Source organism: Marmota flaviventris, chromosome 16 (assembly GCF_047511675.1).
Source record: "Marmota flaviventris isolate mMarFla1 chromosome 16, mMarFla1.hap1, whole genome shotgun sequence".
Taxonomy (NCBI): domain Eukaryota; kingdom Metazoa; phylum Chordata; class Mammalia; order Rodentia; family Sciuridae; genus Marmota; species Marmota flaviventris.
The window spans coordinates 72,088,543-72,108,455 of record NC_092513.1 but is presented as its reverse complement, the minus strand read 5'-3'; the positions used below and the strand labels follow the sequence as shown (position 1 = coordinate 72,108,455).

The following is a 19,913-nucleotide window of genomic DNA, read 5'->3' as shown; positions in this document are numbered from 1 at the left end:
AAACACAAGATGAGAGCATGCGAGATATTCATTGAAATGGGAATAAATAAGAAAATAGACCTGAGTCAGAAGAGAGTCAGGCAGTTGTCACTGACATTCAAAAGAAAATATATTTTAAGTCTGCACATAAAACTACAATTATTTTGGCTGTGTCAAGTCTCCTCCAGAGAATAAGTTTTTACATTTAAAATAATTGATTTCCGTCCTCTTGTGGATTCTGCCAACTGCAGATACATCATAAAGAAAAGTAAAGCAGCAAAGAGAGTGGGGTGGGGTGGGAGGGCAGGCGGCTTGTGGCAGTTAGAGGTTGTTCATAAAATCGGTTTCCCCTCCTAAATGTTGTTTTAAGGTGAATTATTTAAGCGTTGTTGAGAACTTACAAGTGACTTATTTTTATCATTTTTTTTTCTGGCCTCCTCTGCTTCCTTATCATTAAAACTGTATCTCCTTTTGACATTCGCTTCCCACGGGGCGTTTAATAGGTTAACCAGAGTGCGCAGAGACAAGTCATCCTATCCTCGGGGACAGAATTCAACGCCATCAAATCCCTCACGTTGGGAAAGGTTTTAGGTAAGTGGCAGAAAGATCTTTCTCCCAAAAAACATCAGATCGTAAGTGTCATGTCACACACTCTGGAAGCACTCCTTATGCTGAAAGAAGCTCTTTGTCTTATTTTAATAATAATTTCCCAGTGAGTGACAATCAAGGCACAAATGGCACTTTTGTCTGCGTGCACATAGAACCATGAGTAAGTGCTGCCTGGCGGTCAAATGAGCAAAGGCTTCCCCTGAAAAACACCCCACACTTACTTTCCCCCTGGGCAATCAGGCAAGCGTCACGGTGTTTTTCTAACACTTATTGAAAAGTGAACTGTCACCAAAGCCGACATGGAGTGTCAGCCTCAACTCAGGGACCTCCACTCAATGATAAAACTACCCATGAGCTGAAGACAGACGAAAGAAGGGTTGATTTCCTTCAGCAGATGGTAGCACCTTGAACTCAGTCCCAAGTCCTGCTTGGCCTATGTTTCTGTCCTTGATGACACTGAACCAGAGCTATGAAGCGTGCTCATAACCACCTTTACCCAGGGGGAAAGATGAAGTGAGAATGATACCCCAGGGAGGATGTATTTGAAAGACACAGCTTAACTTTAAATTAACATCATAGTTACTGAGGAAAGGAATCTTTCTGGAAAGAAATATGTCAATCAGCTCTGAAAATGAACTATTTTAATGATATAGACTCTAAAGAGAATCACAAATTAGGAAACAATATTAATTGCATAAATTCCTGTTTCCCTCCAAATCAGTATGTGCAGGGGGTTAAGATGTTAATTCAAATGTTATTCAAAGTCATATAACTTAGGGTTTAAAAATGCAAGTTTGAATTGAGCAATGAAGCATGGAGTCTGAAACCACTGACCTCAGAAAGTGATGAATATTCATTCTGCCGATGCCTGGCAAATATGAAATAATAATCAAAGACTAAAGCAGCACTTCATGATTTGGACAGCTGTCTTTGGGATGGGTTTTTGTTGTCTTTTGCTACTGTTCAGCCATTTAATAATTATGCCAATATAATTTTATATTCAAACTTGGAGAGCCATGTGAAGTATATTTATTCTCTTAACTTACAATAAGATAGACTGTCATATTGAGGAAAAAAGAAGCCACTAATTTTCCAAAGAAAGTTGTTCAAAGTATTCAGTGGTAAGTCATCATTATTAATTGTCTTAGCCCCTGTGAATCATTCCCTTATCCACTCACTGAAAAATATTTGGTGAAAATGGACTATGGACACTTAATTAGATGTCGAGGCAGCTTATGAATAAGAGAGTCACTGCACTTATCCTATCCTATACTCACATATTAATAAGAAACTTAGGCTAGTGTGTGAGCAATTATAATAAAATAATGCTTGTTATTATTTACCATACTTCAGAAGAAATAGCCCAGAATTCATTAAAGTTAACATGCTGTTTTTATCTTCCCAATTCTTTTGTGTGTGTGTGTGTGTGTGTGTGTGTGTGTGTGCCAGGGATTGAACCCAGGGGTGCTTAACCACTGAGCTACCTCCCCAGCCCCATTTTTAATATTTTATTTTAGAGACAGGTCTTGCTGAGTTGCTCTTAGACCTCACTAAGTTGTGGAAGCTGCCTTTGAACTTTCGATCCTCCTGCCCTAGCCTCCCAAACTGCTGGGATGATAGACCTGCACCACCACACCACACCTGGCTCTTATCTTCCCATTTCTGAATCTTCTTGCTTAATGAAGACCATTCAAATTAATTATCTCAACATCAATTCAGTATACACCCACCTCAATGTAAGCTCTTGAAGTCAAATTTTCTATGTAGTTTTGAATTTTATCAGAGAAATGTCTTAAAGAATGTCAACACTTAAAATACTATAATCCAGGAGAAGTGACCTGTCACTTTTGTTAGATTCTTTATCCAAATAATTAGGATTATTATCCTTTTGATTTGGCTGTTTCTGTGTGTGTTTTAACCACAAACTTAAAAAAGAAATGTACTAAAACAAAATAAGAAATATAGAAGCTGAGCATGTCTTTTTATCTTCTCTCAGAAAATAAAGCAGTAGCCTATAAGTTTTTACATTTTATTTTCATTTAATTAATTAATTAATTATTTTCTCTGAAGTACTGGGGATTGAACCTAGGGCCTTGAGTATGCTAGACAAGTATTCTATCGCTGAACTACATCCCCATCCCCTAAGCAAAGCAGTGTAAATACTCACATATTATCACAATTACACAGATATGAGAATGTCAAATGCTTTTGGTAATTAACTATTCCTGGAAATTATGTTCTGAGTTCTACAAGGAGATGTCACATAAGACATAACATTTAAAGCTCAGTGGAGCAATGGCTTTATATTACTTTTATACTATGATATTTGCCTCATTTACAAGGGTTATTGTATTTTGGGTCTGAGATTTTCTTTACCTGATTCACAAGCTACTAAAGAAACCTACAATTGATTTGTGGATGCTGGCAGATGATATAAGATCGCTTGGGTTAGAAATAAAGGGCTCTATTATTTATATAGCAAGTTTCATGCACATTAGCCATTGGCACGGTTTCCCCGATGTATTAAGTCTTATGGAGCTGGGATAAACATTCGGGTCAATGCTGCAGATGGGCCGGGTCTCCACTGTAACTGAGGAACACATAGCTTAGGGAATCTACAGATTTTGTAGCAAGCACTAAACAAGCCTATTCCTTATCCCATAGGGAAGATATCCTTATCCCTCAAAATTGCTTGTGCCAAACAAATTTGAGAAGCGGTCTGGATAAAGTGCTGTCAGGTCTTACATTTCTTGGTTTATCAGGCAAAAACAGAGAAACACTTGAGCCCAGGGCAACTTACTTTTCTCAATTTTATAGAGTGAAAACACAAGAATTCTAAAAAAATTAAAAAGATGAGATTTTACATTGTTTATCAAGGAAGATCCAAGATTAATTGTGTAAGTTAACTCCTTTTCATATCATCTGTAAAATGAGGAAAACTTAGAAATAATTTAGTAGAAATCCATAGAAATCTCTTGAGATTTTCTAACTTAACATTAACTGGGAGTCAGTGAGGATCATGGATGTTTTGAGGTCTTTGAAATTATGAGCCTCCAAGACCAAGGCTAGCAAATAGAGCTTTCTGTGATGGTGAACTATGCTGACTTACACAGTCATTCCTAGACACACCTAGTTTTTTAACAAGTGAAATGTGGCTAGTGTAACTGAGGGACTAAATTTTTTATTTTATTTAATTCTAATTGATTTGAACTGCATGTGGCTAGTGTCTACCATATTGCACAATGTAAAACACTGTCCATTTGCTTGCTTATGTAGTCATTTTTTTTTTTTCATTCAAACAAATGACACCCTGTTGTGAAAGCAGACACCTGTCTAATTGGCATGACACTGGCCTGGGAAGCCAGCCCTACATCAAATTTTTTTTTCTACCTCCTCAGGTGCTAATGCTTCAAATTCCATAATTAAAGACCCATTTCTTTTGTACCAAGTCTTTCCTTCTGCTAAAATGCATATACTTCTTAGAGTACTATCAGAAACCATAATTAGGTATTTATGCAAAAGTGAATTTATTCAAGAACAGGCTTTGATGGAAAATAAGAGAGAATTGGAAGGAATCCAGGTAGAGTACCATAGAGAGAGGGGGACAGAGTGACCCACAGACATTTTTGATTAGAGCTAATTAGCCAACAGGTGCAGAAATGGAAGACAATGTCAACTTGTCAAGGCAATAGGAAAATCGAATTCAGGTCACTGCCGAAGTGTTGAGTTCTACTTAAAATGTGTTCTACTGAGAAACAATTACTAACAGTGTTTTGTTAAAAGCCAGGAGTGTTTCACCCTTGGGTTTCTTCCTGGGTTGTTGAATGAGTGATTGCCTGGTAGACTCAGAGTAGGCAAAGTGATTACTTCCTTTCAGACATTTAAAAAAAAAAAAAGTATATCTGGTGATCATTATTGACTTAAGTAATTTACTGAGGAATTAGAAGAGCTCTATTCTGTTCCATCACCTTCAAATTAAATGAATATTCACCATTCATCAGAAAAAAAGATCCCCTAAAACTATATGATTCTTGTCCAAAATACCATGATTTATTGTAAAACCTTTTTGTATTATATTGTGTCAAAGAGAGAAATATTTTTACACATGACAAAATGGCAGACTTTCTTCAGGACTAAAGGAACTCTGGACTGGGATTTTGCAGTGAAGAGATTGGGCTCAGCTTAAAATGCAAGGAAAAGTGTAGACTGACAGCCAGCCAGGTTGGGTGGGGGTGGGTGGAAAATTACCAAGAGGTTAGGAGAATTCTTACTAAATTGACCTATTGGGATTCTTGATGAAGACCCGCTGGGCTAATCAATCACCTGGAGGACTGTCAAGGACGTCAAGGAGAGTGGAGGGTTCTGGCTAAATTCCACAATTCAGAAACAAAAAAAAAAAAAAAAATGGGGCTCGTGGAGCAGATGGCTCAGAGAAGCCTGATTAAAGTTTGATTAAGGGTAGAATCTCAGTGATGTCAAAGTTCTTTCTTAGAAAAAAATATATATAATTATACAAAGGTTCTTGAAATAGAAGAAGAAAATACATAAAAGTAAGGGAAATGGTAGTTCTAGTCAGGAGATAAGCATGAGTAAAACTAAAGAGGGTTAAAGAGGGAAAACTAAGAGGAAACAACACTGTCCAAGGCTCACTCTCTGGCCTGTGGGTAACACAGGGAGGGGAGGGGAGGGGAGGGGGCCTGACCACTATTAAGGGCCCATGCCCAAGGGCTCCTCTTACTGACCGCAAGTGAGCCAAGAGATGGATGAATGTGTTGGGGAAAAGAGTATCTTGTTTTCACGTAATGGTACAAGAGAATGTTTCTGATTGTGGGTGCTAAAAAAGTGGAACTCTCAAACTCAGGAAAGAGAAAAGGAGAAAGAAGAAGGAAACTATATAACCCCAGCAGCTCTGGAGGCTGAGGCAGCCTCAGTGACTTAGGGAGGCCATAAGCAACTTAATGAGACCCTGTCCCTAAATAAAAAATAAAGAAAAAGGACTGGGGATGTGGCTCAGTGGTTAAGCCTGGCTTCAATCTCTGAAAAATAATAATAATAATAATACACCACTAAATCAACAAAATAAAAAAAACCATCATGCAAAATAAATAGTGTAAGATAAAATGAATCAAATCAGATATAGAAGTTGTTACTCTAAATGTGAATAGCCTCAATGCTGTCATATTCAGGTCAAAAAATATGTAGTTAAATGCTCTTACAATAAGGAAACCACTAGGAAGTCCCAGCTAATGAATTTCAGAGGTGCAGCGTTGCCAGCAGACAAGATGCGCCTGAGGTTAGAACAACTGAATGAGCTCAAAGGTGGGGGAGGGCATTATCTGGGGATAAAAGGTACAATTTGTTAAGAGGACATGAAAGCCATGAATCCAATGTACATCATGAAAGATGACAGTTGAACAGAAGGAGTAAAAACTGAACTTCCAGAGCTCTGTCGTCTCCAGGAGTCAGTTTACTATAATTCCTCCCGCGGCTGCCGGCTGTGGTCTCCCTGACAAGTGTGTTTTAATGATCAGTTTTTAAAAACCGAGTTCAGATCGTCGCCTTGAAGCCCCCACAGAGTCGCTGTCCCTCGCAGCTGTCCACGGAGGCCCTCTGCCCTGGAAATGGCCATCAGCCGCCTGCTCTCGCGCGGGGGGCACAGGGGGCGCAGGTCGGAGCCGGTGGCGGCTGTGCAGGCGGGGTCCGCAACCGCGCCCAGTGCCCCTGCGTCCTAACGCTGTGTCGCTTTGTCCCCGCAGAGCCCCCGGGCGCGGACCCCGACACGCGGCGGGCGGCGGCGCGCGGCTTCACCGGCTGCCTCTCGGCGGTGCGCTTCGGCCGCGCAGCCCCGCTGAAGGCGCTGCGCCCCGGAGGCCCGGCCCGGGTCACCGTCCGCGGCCACGTGGCCGCCGGGGCCCGCTGCGCGGCGGGGGCGCGGCCCGGCGATGGAGCGCGGGAGCTGGCTCCGCGGCGCGCAGGTGGCGCAGGTGCGTGGCCCCCTGCCCCTCCCCGCGGGCCTTGGAACCGCGGCTGTGCGCGGTGGAGAGGGCCTGCGACGCCCTTGGCAGCCTCCCCTTTCCTACCCTAGGTCGTTCCGAACCCGGCGAGGAGGGAGAGCCTTTGGTGAAGGCGGACAGAAGCGACTCTGGGGTCATCGGAGGTAAAGGGGCTGAAGGAACTCGTCTGCGGCATTACTGTCGCCTTTTTAAAAAAAAACTTTTTAAATTTTAAAAATTATTTGTTCCCATTTGACAGTATTAACTTAATAGAAAAATATAGCTAAGAATCAGCACTCCAGGAGGGGAAAGGGTGCTTGTGGGTTTTCTGAGTTGATGTTTACTGATTTAAGCTGGGGTTGGGGAAGTGGGAGGATGCTTCTGTGATGATTCCACTGAAAACTTGATTTTTAAAGAACAGGTAAAGTCTGGCGTGGTGGCGCTCCCGGGATCCCAGCTACTTGGGAGGCTGAGGCAGGAGGATGGCAGGTTTGAGGCCAGCCTGGGCAACTGAGCAAGACCCTGTCTCAAAATAAAAGGGCTGGTGATGTAGCTCAGGGGTAAGGGGGCCTCCGGGTTCCATCCACAGTCCGAGGGAAAATAAAAGAAAGTTACAAAATAATGAAAAATTCTTATTTCATAAATAGCTGTATTCCCTAGGATGTGAGGGATATATAGGAAGGAGGGAGAGATAGATAGAAAGATAGATAGAAGGATGGATGGATGGATGGATGGATAGATAGATAGATAGATAGATAGATAGATAGATAGATAGATAGATAGATAGGGCATAGATCTGATATAGCTATTAGAGCAAGACACTGCCCCAAGTAATTATATTCACAGCCACAAAAACCTAAGACAAAAGCCAAATAATGAATAGAGCACACGTGTTATGACACTTTTAAAAAAAGGCAATTTGCATGATTTAGATGTTTCACTTATTATTTGATTTTTTTAAAGAAACTTTTAAAAATTTAAATATGCTGAACATTACTTCAAGTGCATTTTTTTTTTTTTTACTGTACAATTCAGTGTCATCTTGTACATTCTCAGTGTGGTACAGCAAAAGCCACGGTTTATTTCACTTTTAATTGTCCTTTCCAGTTAGTCTGATAGGTTATTTTTCACTGAAGGGAAAATTGAATACAATCTAAACATATCTTTTTGGCAATGAAAACAATGTTTCATTTTTTTGAAATATAATTTATCCAGAGCTGGTATGAAAAAAATAAGATTTCATATTTCCTCACTAATTAATTAATTGATTATTGAAATATCGTTTTCTTGTTGTATAGACTCTTCATAGTACATACAAAGCAAATTTTTTTCCTCTAAAATGATAGAAAACAAAACAATTCAGACATTATGAAAACCTGACTAAATATCTTTTTTTGTGTATTAACATTTGTCACTCTCTTGGTTATTTTTCTCTTTGAAATCAGTAAGGTATAAAATAAAAATACATGACCCAATGAGGAAAAAAGCAGTTTTACACAGTTTTATGTGAGAAGGTAGTCAAGAATGCATATCTAAAAAGTAGATTTTAAATCAAATATAATCCTTAATAAATCCTGATTTTTTTGAGACAATTTTTCATTGCAATACAAAAGCAATTTAAAGATGTTCAACATTCCAGAACAGGATCCCAAGTCCTACAAGTGTTTGCAAAATGTCAGACTTAGCCCCTGACCTTCTTGAAGAGCTAGAGGTAGTCAGCAAATTAAAAACAGAACAACAATAACAATAACAACAAAAACTTACTTTTGGAATTTTATTGCTTTTGGTCAAACATCACTGGCAAGATTTTCTGTAAATATCACTGGCAAGATTCTCTGCTGTTCAACAATCAATCATACAGTGCTCTTGGGCTGTCCTGAGAAACTCTAATGAGCTCTTGAAGGAGGGGAGGGGAAGAAGGAATATGCGCAGAAGGATTCCCCTGGTCTTTTTTTTTTTTTCAATAATTTATTTTATTCTTCTCATATATATACTTCAGCCTTATTTCTTTCACATATTTTATTGTCATAATTTGCATAAGAGATAAGATTCAGAGAATTTTTCTGTTATGTCTGTTTATTACTAAATCAAGTGTTTGTTTTTTACTGTTATTTCAACCTGATCCTCTGAAATACTTGCTAGTATAATAAAAGAAATATTCAAGTAACCATTAGTCATTGAATTAGAAATATAATTTTATGAAGTTATTATGATTTTTAAAACTAATAATAATTTTCATTTACTGAAAGTACCATAACTATACCATACCTAGACTTTAATTAATTGTTTTATACACTTTATTTCATTTAATAATCACAAAGACTCTTCACAGACACAGTCTTCATATTCTAACAGTCACCAGATGGAGATACAAATTGATACCCTTTGTCTTACACTTACAATGTGGGCACTCCAAGCTTGGCTTTATACGTAGTTATTTGGTGTAGCATAGATTTGACTTTCATTCTTCACAAATATGATTGCTGCACAGCTAGCTTTCTTGGGGGTGCTTTAGCACTCTGGCTCTGAATTACAGCCTTAAACTAGAAGGAGGCACCAGGTCTTCCCCTCAGGTATTCTGATTCAGCATGAGTTCGGGTTGAGAACCATGGCATAGCTAATGGTCTCAATATTTTAGAACATTTACACCTGGTTCTTTCAAATAGTCCACATTCCACAAAAATAAACTTAATAAGTATCCCTGCAATATTTTTGGCGACAGGGATTGATCACATATATGTTACACTACTGCATTTCAAAATTATGTTGTCATTAAAGTGTTTTGGAGTTGGGGAGGTAGCTCAGTGGTAGGGTGGTAGGCCCTGGGTTTGATCTCTATCATCAAAACAAATTTACAAAGATATAAAACAATTTCATGAAAATGTATCTACTTAGTTAAAAATAACATTTATTTTAGGATGGTACTAAACATACTATACTTTTTCTTTTAGTAGTAGTAACCTTTTTTTTTTTTAAGCTTTATTTTATTCATTTATTTTATCTAGTGCTGAGGTTTGAACCCAGGGTCTCACACATGCAAGGAAAGCACTCTATCACTGAGCAACAACCCAGCCCCTATACTTTTAAGATAATTTAAAACTTCGTCTCAGAGCCTTGTGTATATTTGTTTTTGTTGTTTGTTTCGGAACCAAGGATTGAACCCAGGGGTACCTAATCACTAAGCAGCATCTCCAGCCTTTTAAATTTTTTATTTAGAGACAGGGTCTCTCTGAGTTGCTTAGGGCCTCACTAATTTGCTGAGACTGGCTTTGAACTTGTGATCCTCCTGCCCCAGCTTCCCAAGTCCTATTTCTGTTTTTAAGCACAAAAGCTGAATTTCAATCACAGGCCTTTAGGGAAAAGGACTACCCCAGCTATATCCAAAAGTCATGGAAACTCAGACATACCAAATGTTATAAAACCACTGGACCTTAAAATTCCTGAGGCTTGATGGTCCCAACTTATGATATAGTACATGGTTGGTTTGTTGTAACCTAACTTATTAGGCAGTGATGTTAGCAAGGCCCCCAATTAAGGCAAAAATCACCATTTATATTCTGACTTGGTGTTCTTCTGTCTTCTCCCCTACCCCAGGTGTGATAGCAGTTGTGATATTTATTTTGCTCTGCATCTCTGCTATAGCCATATGCATTTACCAACAGAAAAAGTTACGCAAAGAAAATGAATCAAAAGTTTCGAAAGTTGAAGAGTGCTAGGACCACTCAGCGAAGTGCACGTGTCAAGACACAGTCCTGAGAGACAATGTCTTCTGGTTGGCAGTGGGCTGATCTACCCCAGCGACTGTGGACCATCCTGATCTGGTCATCCCTGTGGGTGGGCCAGTGCTAACCACCTGCTGAGGACCTGGGGTGCTGGGAGGCCCATTCTGCCTTGGTGGACACCTCCCTCCAGTGCAATTTATATGACAGTGAAGGAGGAATCCTCATTCATCATGGTGGAGTAGTTTGCCCCAGAAGGAATGCTCTCTTCCAACACAGAAATTTAATTTGTGTAATAATTGTGGATTTTAGCTGAGAAAATGGCCACGAGGCTCTGGTCCTACGAGACAAAGTCAAACTCTAATGTTCTTTATTGCTCAGAAGCTTATCTGGGATCCCGTTCCTGTTCCCTGCTGATATTTTTTTTGGACAGGAAATGCTTCTTTGATCACTTCACCAGCATTTCCGTAGTCCTGCAATCCAGTACCAAGGGCCTGCTAAAAAGTTAATGGCGTGTTTGATTTCCTTATCCGATGGTCAATGCAATGCAAGAGACCTGGAAATGTTATTTTTGGTGTATTGCTTTTTCTAATTGACTGTTTTTAATCATTTTGATAAATTTTAATGTTGAAATCAATATGGAATGTTGGTGATAACATTTTAATATCGAATTTTGTAATGGAACAGAAAATTGATAGGTAACAAGATGCAAACAGAATGTCAATTAGAGTCTGCCTATTTTCTTTGTAATCTGTAATTATAGTTTTTGTAAATTGTGATCATGCTTTTAACTAAATTTATGATGACATAAATACTACTTCTTATACTGAAAAAGATTTATTCTTTATTTATATCAATACCTGAAGGAAACATATTTTAAACTTATTTCCCCCCCCCCATATTGAGAAATTATGTCAGTTTTTTATCATTCTATATTTATATTTCTCTTTTTTCTTTTTCTTTTTTATTTGGGGGGTGGGGTGGAGGGGTGGGGACAGTGCTGGGGATCAAACACCAGGTCCCTCAGCTCTATATTTCTCTTTCTAAACATTGTTACTGATATGTCTGATTTCCTGAATTTTTACTGAATATCTTTCAATTTATTAGGAAAATCAGCTGCAATTTCTTTTTCAAATATTCAATTGCTCTAAGCATAAATATCATTGTATAGTATCCTCTTGTCCAGTTGCTTTTGAAGTATAAGATGGAGGCTACTTGCTCCAAGGAAAGGCAGAATTTATAGGCTCCATATTAAATCTGCTCTTCTAATCACAGGTTTATGATCACGAAGCCAGATTTTTAAAAGATCACACCAAACTGAATATATGCTACTAAGTAATGAAATGTGTCTCATTCGAGTTTATACACACACCAAGATAGCCGAAGATTGGAACTAACAGTTCCAGGAACGAGTATTGAGATAGTGGTTATTTGGTAACCACATGGAACTACCACTGGTTTAAATAAACCACTTACATAACAACAGTGATGCTACAGTCTCCAGAACCCAGATGCCAGCTGCCTGCCAAGCACTAATTAGATCATGGAGTTTGTCCACACCAGGGCAAGCTGGAAATATGCCAGTTAGCCTGACTACTACATAACTGAATTCCCATCTCATTTGTTTCAGTTTTGAAGGGATTACTACAGGTACTGTCTGAGGTCTGCTCCCAGCATAGGAGTTCTTCTCAGAGTACCTCGTCTCTACTGATGTTTAAGTGAATGACAAAAGATCTTTTATTTCTACAGTAACATGTAGGAAACACACTTGCATGAATGATAATTTTTTTTTTTTTTTTTTGGTTTTTGCTGTATCTCAGAGATCTATGCAGGGTGAAGAAAGATTCAACAAAGATAAAGTGCATTTGTAAGTTGGCATAGACATCATGTAATCACTAAAATTTTTACACACACATTTTACATCACAGATTTGGGTAGTTGGTATTTTATCTAATTGCAGAGAGTAAAACACCATAAACCACTGTTCTCAGTGTTTCTTGCAAGACTGAAAAAGTGCATTGATATATCATCCACTGTCAATCTTCTGTACTGATTTTTGGACTTTATCTTTTCGTTTGAAAATAAATTCACTTTTGGAGTAAAATAAAATTATTGTAAGGGAAGTTGTGTGAAATTTAAATTATGAAAATGTGACTTTCCCCCCCTAGTTTATATAAAATGTGCAGATAAATGCATTTTGTAATAGTTTGAGCATTAGTTTATATTCCTTGTATATTGAGATTAGCAAGACCTGTTTACCTTTTTATGATCTGATATTTATCATCTGGTAAGATTTTCATTCTAAATTCTTAAACAAAAAGTAAAGAAAAGATAAGTCTTTACTGATTACTAGAAGTATATATGTATGAATGTATATATTTCACCTTCTGCCAAGAGCAGCCATCAATTGACTAAAATACAGATGGAGTACTTTTTTATGTTGTTGCAGAGAAATGAGTCACTAAAAGTGAAAACCACTCTAATTATATAGAGTTTAGTTGTAGGTAGCACCCTTCTATATATAAAACTAACAGTGTAATGATTGCCCATATTTTGTTCTCACAAAAAGAAAATAGCATAACTAATACTCTTTATCTGAAAAGGCTGAAGTTTTTTGACTCTTAAGAACTTCAAACTTCTAATATTAAAACTAGAGTGGTTAATATGACATTGACCAATTGCTGGAAAATGGTGACATTGGCAAATGGTCTCATCTTGACACTGTGGCCCAAATTCACTGTAGGAAATCACTCCAATTCTTCATCATTTCCTAAGTGCCATCACTTTAAGCATGAACTTAACCTCTTTTGATTGTGGTTATTGCTGATAAATGTCTGAGTCTATCTCATGTTTCTATTTCTGTGAAGGGTCAAATGGCTTGAATTAAAATATTTCTCCAGTTTGCTTTGATCCTTCATGGTAACAGAGACGTGGGGTAAATTGTGGGTACATACATAAGATTTGTTTTCCCTGCTGGGTCAGCTGTAGAGATGAGGAAGCAAACACAAAGGGTGAGAGTCACTTTGCCAAAGGGACAATACCATTGAGCTGTCATACTTTTATGAAACTCCTGGCTCATCTCGCTCTTGATGCCACTAAGGATAGAGCCATCTCCCTGCCTTCTCAGCATTGCTGAGCCGAGTGCAGAAACAGATTCCATTACTTGACATTCCATTTGCCTAGACTGATCAGTGCTTCTGGATCTCTGTTCACATCTTTTGAAAAAACAAACATTTAATGGAAAATTGATCTTGATTTTTTTTAAAAAAATAAAATAATACTTTCATCCTAGAAGCAAACAAATGTCCCTTTTGTTTGGGTTATTCTGGAATCTACACTATAATTGACACAAATGGATCATTAAAATATTCTTGAAGTTGGAAAATAATCAAATGGACACTTTTTTCCCAGTTTCACAATTATTTTCTAATATTTTCTCTTTAGTTGAATATTTTCCTATTAGGGGAACTGTGTGCTTTAGTAATAGTTCATGACCTAAGTAAGGGAGAGCATAATGGTTGATCCAGAAGCAGCCCGATTCTGAAACCAAAAACTAAGGAATTTCCGATGCTAGGAACCCAGAATGATTAGACTGACCTTTATTCAGCTCTTCTATAAAAGCTCCGTATCCCTTGGCTCATTAGCCTTCTCTATCAGAGCAAAATGGAGGCATTATGTCACTTCTGCTTTCTATTATGATTGTTGCTATATATTGACAAATGACAGTTTTATATGTTTACGGGGTATGGAGGGATGTTGTGATGAAATGCAACAACAGGATGAAATTGTGAAATAAGCCCATGATGGGAAGGTGAGTGACGTATAGCCTCACTGACAAGTGGAATTGGAATTGGGGCTCACAGAAACGTGGCAGAATGGAGGTCACCAGAGGTTGAGAGTGGGATGGGATGGAGAAATGATAATTGAGGGGTACAAAAGTTAGGAGGAAGAAGTTTACTTACTTATTTATTGTCCAAGAGCTGCCCTGTTTTGCAGGAAGGGTAGATCTCAAATGTTATCATCATGAAAAGTGCCAAATATTTGTGGTAAGGGTCATGTTGGTTGGCTTCCTTTGACAGATTTTTGAATCAGAACATGATTAGGTGGTTGTGCAATATGCTATGGAGATATCCGTCACGCACTGTTTTAACAAATAAGCTTAAAAAAAGAAACTGATTTTTGTTCTTCAAAAAACTCATTCCAGGAATTATAGATTTTTCAGTTGGGAGGAATATTAACTATCATGTGTGCCAACCCTTTGTTTTCTTGCACATGCTTCTTGTGGATGTTGCTGAAGCTTGGCTCATTGCTGGTGTGTTCTCAGAACATCCCTGATGGGGTTTTCGTGGTAGTACTCCACTGGAAGTGTGGATAATGCTTAAGAAAGTTAACACCGCTATCACTAAGACTGGCATCTGGATTTATATATTGTCTATTGTCACATTGTTGGGAAAATATACTGGAGAACTATTTGTATTTGTCTTTTTAAAACTATTCCAATAATGTACTTTATCGCCCATAAATTGACCATGACCTAAAAAGGTAGTTTTTCATTTTATTGTATCATTATTTATTTTAAAATGTGAGATTCATAAGATGCCATTTGCCATATAAGTAAAAAGGTCTGTAATCACAAAACCAAACTTACTTATAATTTGGGGAATATTAAAATTGATAATTTAGTTGGCTTATAATACCACCTAAATATTTGAGACCCATGTAGATATAGAACCTATATAGATAAAGTGATATAGAACCTATATCACTGCATAATATCTAATACCACATTTTAACTCTTTAAACAAACCAGGATGGGGAAGCAGGTAATTTTTCCCATTTCTGAAATCACACAAGGGCCTTCAATGCTTCTTGTTGTTGTTGTTGTTTGTTTGTTTGTTGCAATATTGGAGATTACACCTGTGAGTGCTCTAACATGGGGCTACATTAATTTTTATTTTGATGCAGGATCTTGCTAAATTGCAATCCTTCCACCTCAGCTTCCCAAGTCCCTAGGACTACAGGTGTGTGCCACTGCACCCAGCTCCCTCCATATTATTTTAATACCAGATACTCTCTCTTTAGTACTCTGTGTACATTTGTGCTGCACCTAAAGAGTGCACCTTTTCTGCACCACCCCCATCCCCAGCTAAGTGTTGCCCCATTTGGAGGCGATGTCACTTGGTTGACAGAGCACTGAAGAAAGGAACCGAGTGCAGAGTTCACACAGGACAGGGAGTAAAGCAGGTCACTGCCAGCTGTCCTGGAAATCCTCCTCGTTAACAGGGACCTAGGGAGAGTAGGCAGGAGGGGCTAATAGTGCAACCAGGGGCTACACACTGCTATGGTCCCACTGAACACATCCGAACAGACCCGGACAAAAGAACAATTATCAAATGGTTTCTAAATCCCTGGGGAAAAGTTCAAGAGAACATACGGAAATATAAAAATTTCCAACACCCAACAAAGTAAAATCACAATGACTGATACTCAGAATAATTACCAGGCATGCACCGAGGCAGAAAAATATGACCTATAATAGGAAAAAGTTAATTTAAGAAATGATCCAGAACTTATTCAGATGTTGAACTACTAGTCAACAGTATTAAAATAACTATTATAATTATATTCCTATATTCAAATACATAACATGGATGACATTGAAAAGGTTCAAATAAAACATATGGAAGCCCAGCATGATGGCACATGCCTGTAATCCCAGGAGATTGGGAGGCTGAGGCAGGAGGATCACAAGTTCAAAACCAGCCTCAGCAATGGGGAGGTGCTGCAACTCAGTAAAACCCCATCTTTAAATACAATACAAAATAGAGCTGGGGATATGGCTCAGTGGTTAAGCACCCCTGGGTTCAATCCCCAGTCCGAAAGATAAAAATAAATAAATAAATAGGAACCATCTAGAGATAAAAGTTTCAGTGCATGAGATTTAAAACCTAATGGGTGGGATTAATGGCAGATTAGACTTTTCAGGAAAAAAAAGTTGAGTCAACTTGAAGATACAACTATAGAAGATTGCCAAAATAAAATAGAAAAGTAAATAAATAAATAAAAACAGGAGACAGGGAATAAACAGAGAATCAGTGACCTGAGGACAATTTCAAATAGCCCATGTTTAATTGGAGTTCCCAAGGAGACAAGGGAAGGGATGGAGAGAAAAAAATATTAGAAAAGAATATTGGCTGAACATTTTTGCATTTGATGAAAATCAAACCGAGATCCAGGAAGCCCCACAGCCTCAAATACAAATGGTATTAAGGAAACAAGACCACGGAACATCACAAAGAAATTGCTTAACCCCCGCCATGGTAAAGAGAGAAAATCTAAAAGCAGCCATAGAAGAAGGCAAGTTTTATACAGAGAACAAGAACAAGGACAACAGTAGATTTCTTTTGGAAGCAAAACCACTTTTAACCAAAAAGGAAAAAATAAAACAACAACAAGAAAAAATTCTTCCTTAGATTTGTATATCCAGCAAAAAACTTGTTTCAGAAAAAGGTGAAATGAAAAATTTTCCAGCCACACAAAAGCTAATATAATTTATTATCAGCATATCTGCCCTCCAAAAGCAGTTTAAAAGTCTTTGAGGAAGAAGTATGAGAACAGATAGAAATATGGATCTGCACAAAGGGAGGAAGAACACTTACGTATATATAAGTAAATAAATATGACTTCTTCCTTATTATTTGAGCATTGACTGTTTAGAAATAAAAGCAGTATTGTGTAAGGTCTGTAGCATAAGTGAAATTAAAATGAATAAGAACAATAGCACAAAAGCCTAAATAAATGAAAATGTTGTTTGTACAGTTCTGAAACATTGTATAATATCAGTTAAATGTGGACAATAATAAGTTTTCTTTATAAAACAGTAATATCTAATTATTCAATAAACATAACAAAATAGAATAATAAAAAATACTTGAAAGTTGAGTAAAAAAGAGGAAAGGTAATAATACGTGGGGCAAACATACGACAAATAGCAAGATTAGATGTAAAATTTTGACGTTTGATTTTAAAATCCACAACTCCTCTTAAAAAGACAATGTTAACAGAAACAAAAGTCAAGCCACAGATGAGAAGAAACTATCTGCAACATTGTAGCTGAACACAATACACTTGTTTCCAAAATATATAAAGAACTCTTACAGTTTTCTTAAAGAGCAAAACAGAGAGAATAAAAACGAGTGGATAAAGTTCAGTTACCAAAAGCAACAGACAAAGGACACACAAAAGATGGTCCATATAATTAGTCATTAAGGAAATGCAAGTCAGAGTTGCTTTTCTATACCCAAATATGACTAAGATGAGAAATATCGACAATACCAAGTATTGCGGAAAATGTGGATCTGTTGTAATTCTTACATATTATTGACTATAAAATGCTGCAATCTCTTTGGGAAACACTTTAACATCGTTCTATGCACTTAAACAAACATCTAGCCTATGAGCTTACAATTCCAATCATGGATATATTTAAGACACACACAAGAATGTTCCCAGAACTTTTTTAGTAATATCCTCAAACTGTGAACTACTAGAATGACCCTCAGAAAAAAATGAATAAACGTATTGTGTTAGACTCACAAAATAGAGTACTCCTCAGTTATGCAATGGAAAAACCACTCTGACCTTCATCAAATTTGGATGAATCTAAAAAACCCTCATGTTGAATGCATAATTAAGTTAGATACTACAGAGAACATTGTGGAGTTCTAGAATAAGCAAAATCAAGATATGGTCATAGAAATCATATCAGAGGTTGGGGTGTGTGATAAGGTGAGAGCCGAATGCAAACACACACCAGGGAATTTTGTAGAATGACAGAACAGTTCCATATCTTGATTGGTTTTGGTTACCCTGGTATACACGTTTGCCAAAACTCATTAAATTTTGTATATGGAATTTTTGCATTTTGTACATAAATTGTATCTCAATAAAGATTATGTATAAAATGAGTACATATTTTGATATATATCATATCACTTCAAATCATATGTTTGTATAATAGAAAACAATGGAAAGAAGAAATTTAGGAAGAAATTATCACTTTTATTTAATCTTTTTAATATAGACTTATAAGCATTCATAATTATATAAGTATAAATCTCAAAAAATGTGGTATTTTCTCTGTGGTATAGAAAAATTCCTATATATTCTATGTTATGCAATGAATTTAAAAACCACATATTGCCAGGTATGATGGTACATGCCTATAATCCCAGCTACTTGGGATGATCACAACTGTAGCCCAACCTCAGCAATTTAGTGAGACTGGTCTCAAAATTTAAAACAAAGAGGACTGGGGATATAACTCAGTGATAGAGCACCCCTCGGTTCAATGCTCAGTACCACAAACCAATCAATCAAAAACAAAAACACAAAAAAACAAAAATCCCAAATCAAGACGTCTTTGCTATTCTATACATTTCCATATGTTCTGTAGTATGAAATTAAGTGGTGAGCTCCTTCGGCAAACCAATGCTCTACATTCCACATCCCACTTCTTGTCAATCACTTCAATCCCTTTTTCTGGAGTCTTTCCCAATAGAGAGTTGACCAGTCAATGACATTTTTCAGCCACTCTTCAGGAGAAGTCCCAGGAACGGTCAGAGACACTTGATTTCCCTTGGAAACACACATAGTAAAGACTTTGCTCTATTTTTAATCAACATGGCTATGTGGAATCAGATTTCAACTCCATCTCACTTCCAATTTGCAGGAGGCATTCAGATAGATTTTTTGGTGAATAAAAGTACAAAGATCAGCTGGGCACAGTGGCTCATGCCTGTAATCCCAGCGGCTGGGGAGGCTGAGGCAGGAGGATCGCAAGTTCAAAGCCAACCTCAGCAAAATCAAGGCGCTAAACAACACAGGGAGACCCTGTCTCTAAATAAAGTACAAAATAGGGCTGGGGATGTGGCTCAGTGGTCAAGTGCCCCAGAATTCAATCCCTAGTACCTGACCCCCCCTCACCCCGGCCATGAGATTAGAAATATTCAAAAGATTAGCAGAGAGAGGCACCTGAGTTTCTCCCAGATCTTGTGACACACAGGAGGAATGGGCCAGTGGAGAAGAAAGAGGTTGAGTGTCATGTCATGTCCCCAGCTCTGCAGTCCAAACTAGACAACCCTGCAGACTGAGGGAAGACCTGAGAGATGCTGAAGTGCCCCCAGGGAGCCCAGGGTCCTTCCTCTGGGAGGTGCTGAAGGATCAGAGGATTTCATTAGAAGGGAATGCCATTTCAAAACATTTCCTGTTAGACCATTCCTGGAGACTTAAGCTGTTAGCTTTCTGTGTGATGCTGATGGAATCTGGTGGAACTTTCTCCACTCCCACAGGCTGTTACAGCATCAGCTCAGTTCTGCAAAGCTTCTCTAATGCATAAGAGAGAGAAATACTTCCCTGTCAGTAGGAGCATATTTCAGTCCAAAACGATGCAGGACATTAGATACATGGGTCACAATCAGATGGAGGCTTTTAGATTGGTCACCCCAAAGAAATAAGGGCATATATTGTCCTAAAGTAATCTTTTCTTCCTCCCCTTTTCCTTTTTCTTTTTCCTTCTTCTTTTTTTTTCTCCTAGGGATTGAACCCAGGGGCC

At 37.9% G+C, this 19,913-nt stretch overlaps 1 protein-coding gene across 3 annotated transcripts in view; it reads left to right on the top strand.

The window, feature by feature from the left end:
• The window catches only part of LOC114104756 (contactin-associated protein-like 3), a 177,609-nt gene extending 167,312 nt beyond the window's left edge, over positions 1 to 10,297 (top strand). For all 3 annotated transcript variants that reach the window (XM_027950984.2, XM_071602772.1, XM_071602771.1), the window contains 4 exons: positions 483 to 570; positions 6,345 to 6,572; positions 6,674 to 6,745; positions 10,176 to 10,297. In XM_027950984.2, the coding sequence (XP_027806785.2) occupies positions 483 to 570; positions 6,345 to 6,572; positions 6,674 to 6,745; positions 10,176 to 10,297 (510 nt within the window). The remainder of the gene's footprint in view (positions 1 to 482; positions 571 to 6,344; positions 6,573 to 6,673; positions 6,746 to 10,175) is intronic.
• The last annotated feature ends 9,616 nt before the right edge of the window (positions 10,298 to 19,913 follow it).